Source organism: Pterocles gutturalis, unplaced genomic scaffold (genome assembly GCF_000699245.1).
Source record: "Pterocles gutturalis isolate BGI_N339 unplaced genomic scaffold, ASM69924v1 scaffold25082, whole genome shotgun sequence".
In the NCBI taxonomy this organism is placed as follows: domain Eukaryota; kingdom Metazoa; phylum Chordata; class Aves; order Pterocliformes; family Pteroclidae; genus Pterocles; species Pterocles gutturalis.
In genome coordinates this window covers 20,951-24,301 of record NW_010113567.1, presented here as the reverse complement: position 1 = coordinate 24,301, position 3,351 = coordinate 20,951, and the positions used below count along the sequence as shown (strand labels likewise).

Below are 3,351 nucleotides of genomic sequence, written 5' to 3'. Positions count from 1 at the left end.
GCTCGGTTGCAAAGCCGTTACCGCTGTACATTGGTAGCCCTCGTTATCAGAGCTGTACATAAAATCCTGTATATTTGATTTCCCTGAAATGCAGACACACGCACGTGTTTCACAAGGTCTCATCCTTTGGTTTCTTTCCTCTGTGCAAGTTTGGGGTTGCTGATGGGAAGGTGTGAACTCTGAAGGGCAAGTTTCCCTTTGCAAAGAGGGTTGGTGCCTTTCTCCGAATTTATCTCCAAGACCTGCACGCCCTCGTTAGCTGCATGTAACGTGGTGGGAAGCTGATTGTCGGTTGCTAAATGAACTTGAGCCCTTTTTTTTTGTAATATGTAGGTGTATACTTTTTCAGAGAATTTTATCTTATAATCAAATGTTAGTTCCATAGTCCTTACAGCCCCCCCGTAATGCTGACATATTGTATATAATATGGAAACATAACTGCACTTTATATCACAAAAAAAGACGTGCTCTTTTTTAATATATTTGTTTACAGACGGTGAACTTTATCCGTATAATCATTAATTTGTACTCATATGTATATTTTAATAAAGTTGTCATATTTATGGTGGTAGCTGGTTTTATTCTCCAGTTTGTAGTGGGGGTTTGTCCTCTGTACTGGGAGCACTGGAGTTGGGGCTGTGAACATGCTGGTGGCCGGGAGCAGCTCTAAGTGGGGGAATTGCAGCTGCTGGGCCAGTGATGGAAGGAGAAGTCCCAGCAGCGGGGGAGTGGGGACTTTGGGATGGGTTGGGGCCCTTTGGGGTTATGTGTGTGGCTTTAGGAACTGCAACCCTGAGGCTTCTCAGGAGCTTGCAAAAAGCTTGATAAGGTGCCTTTCCAGGCTCCCCAGGGGGGGTTATTGCTCCGTGTTTGTGTGGGCACAACTCTTCAACATCCCCCGGAGCAGGGGGTGCAGCCCAGGCACTGCTGCATTGCCCCCCTCAGCAGCTGGGAAACTCCTCCGCCTGCAGGAAAACTTTGCACACGAGGCCCCAGGTTTGAAGATGCAGGGACAAAAAGGTCAGCCTCAAAACCCATGTCAAAGTAGTTTATTTCTTTTCTTCCCCCGCCCCTGCCTCCCCAATTCCCAAAGTTCTGTACACCACCACCAGGTAAAGGTGAGTGAAAATCAACGTTTGCTTAGTTTCCAAGATACATGGGAAGGAAAAAAAGACAACAAGAGAGGAAGAGGAGTATGGTCAAGAGAGATGCAAAGAAGAGTAGGGCTGGATGTGTGGATAGAAACCCCGGTGAGAACTGTACATGGGAGCGTGGCCCCAGCACCCCCCGTGCCCCCAGAGCAGTGGCACCGCAGGGACCAAGCCCAGAATATTAAACACATATGAAACCAAACCCAACCCCCCCCCACCCCAAACAGAAACACCCGAGAAAGTCAAAGATACTAATTTGCAAAGACTGACTTGTACTTCAAAAGACTTCCTGTGGAATTAAAAGCCCTCGCCGGTAAAAGTAAAATATCCAGCTGGGCTCTGTACAGTGTCTGTGAGCCGACGGGGCTGAAGTCGCGGCTCTTTCTTCCCAGCACGTCTTTAAAAAGGAAAGCTGACCTGGAGCCCGGAGGTGAGGCCATTAGAGTCTCTTTGCAGCCAGTCCATCCTCTGCTGCGGTCGAGCCAGCCATCCCCATGCCCAGTGCCACGCTTTTAACCTGAATAATGCACAATCCGGGAGAAAGAGGGTGCAGGGCTGGAGGGGAGGAATTGAGACAGCCGGGAGAAACCAGAGCATGAGAGTACCCCCTGACACACCGCTGCAATGTGGGGTTCCTCCTCCCAAAGCCCTGAATTAACCAGACAGCTCCTTGGCAGCACGTTCAGCGCAGAGGGACACGCTCGGCTCTGCGCCTGCTGTGCCAGATGCAGGGTGGCTGGTGGGGCTGGGGCAGAGCTGGTGCTGCCTGGCCGTGGGAAATGGCACAGTAAAAAAATGCAAAAGAGGGGGCTTTGCCTAAATCTAAATTGTTTTGACACATTCCTGGATGGGGAGAAAATGTCACGGCATTTTTTTTTTTAAATGAAAAAAACCCCAAATGCATGTTAAAATGTGCATGCAGGGGGGGGATGTGGGCACGCACACGGTCATGCTCTTGCTGGCCCAGGACGCAGAGACCTGGGTTAGAAATCGTATATGGCGTTATTTGGAGACAGGACACCCCTCAGTCGGACGGGGTGGCTGCAGGTACATTCCTCCATCCCAAACTGTGCCATGTGCTGCTTCCATGGTCAGGTAATGCAACAGGTTTGCAACACCCCCTCCAGCCCACATCCCTCTGGGGGGTCCATGAGGCTGCTCCAGGGGCTCCAGGGACAGGCTGTGCCCCCCCCAGCCATCCTAACCCTGAGGGGACTGCGCCTGTCACCCGGGAATTCATGACCAGCTCGAGGAGAGAGACAGCCCGGGAGCAGGGCAGGGGCATGCACACACGTGGCTGCAGAACGGGGTGGTGCAGGACGGGGGGCAGAAGGATGGGCAATAGCAGCCCTGCTCTGCTATGAGACCATGGTGGGGGGTGGGTGTGCACACTACGGCCAGGAGCAGTGGGGTGCAGCGTGTCCCTGCCACACAGCCACGGATGCCTGCTGACTTGCAGCACGAAGCATTTTGCAGCCAACGCTGTGCACCATCACTGGCTTGTCATCGCTCGGCGCTCCAGCTGAATGGCGAGGAGGGGCATTTACTCTGTATAAAAGGATGCACGATATCAAAATCCTCTTTATAAAAGGAAAAAAAAAAATGCAACGCAGTGCTAGAAAACCTTGCTTCCCAGCTTCAACCGTCTTCTCCCTCCAGCAGTAACCCCTTCTGCTTTTTTGCTACTCCTTTATATTGCCATTTAGCACATCTCTGCCTACAGAACGTAGAAATACATTCTTTTTTGTTGTTTTTTTTTTTCTTTTTCAAAACTCTTCCATGAATTTCCAAAAGTTCTCTTCGCTGTTACAAGCCCTGTTGAGGTGTGATGCGATGCTCCGGGCTGGGCGGTCAGCCAGCGCCTCACACATCGGTGCTGATGCTGCGGCTGCGGGAGAAAGCTTCCCGCATGGCTGAGAGCCGGTTGGGGTTGAGCGCCTGCAGGTTGGCCACGCTCACCGGCAGGTCGAGATCCTCCTGGCTCACCGTCTGGTAGCTCACCCGGTCGCCCCCGTTGTGCAGCTCCTCGGGGGGCTCCTGCAGGAAGAAGGTGGGGGGCTCGTAGGGCACGCAGCTGGGGCAGTCGGGTCGGCTCAGCGCCGGTTTCTTGCCAAAGGGCGACGAGGCGTAGAGGGACGGGCCGTTGGTCAGCACTACGTTGCGGTTGCCGTGGAGCGGCGGGGTGGGGGGGGGCCAGGGG

At 53.0% G+C, this 3,351-nt stretch overlaps 1 protein-coding gene across 1 annotated transcript in view; it reads right to left on the bottom strand.

Annotated features, from left to right (window-relative positions):
• Positions 1-3,014: 3,014 nt before the first annotated feature.
• FAM163B (family with sequence similarity 163, member B) overlaps positions 3,015-3,351 on the bottom strand; it is a 652-nt gene continuing 315 nt past the window's right edge. Inside the window, exon 2 of the mRNA XM_010074558.1 lies at positions 3,015-3,340. Coding sequence (XP_010072860.1) covers positions 3,015-3,340 — 326 coding nt within the window. The remainder of the gene's footprint in view (positions 3,341-3,351) is intronic.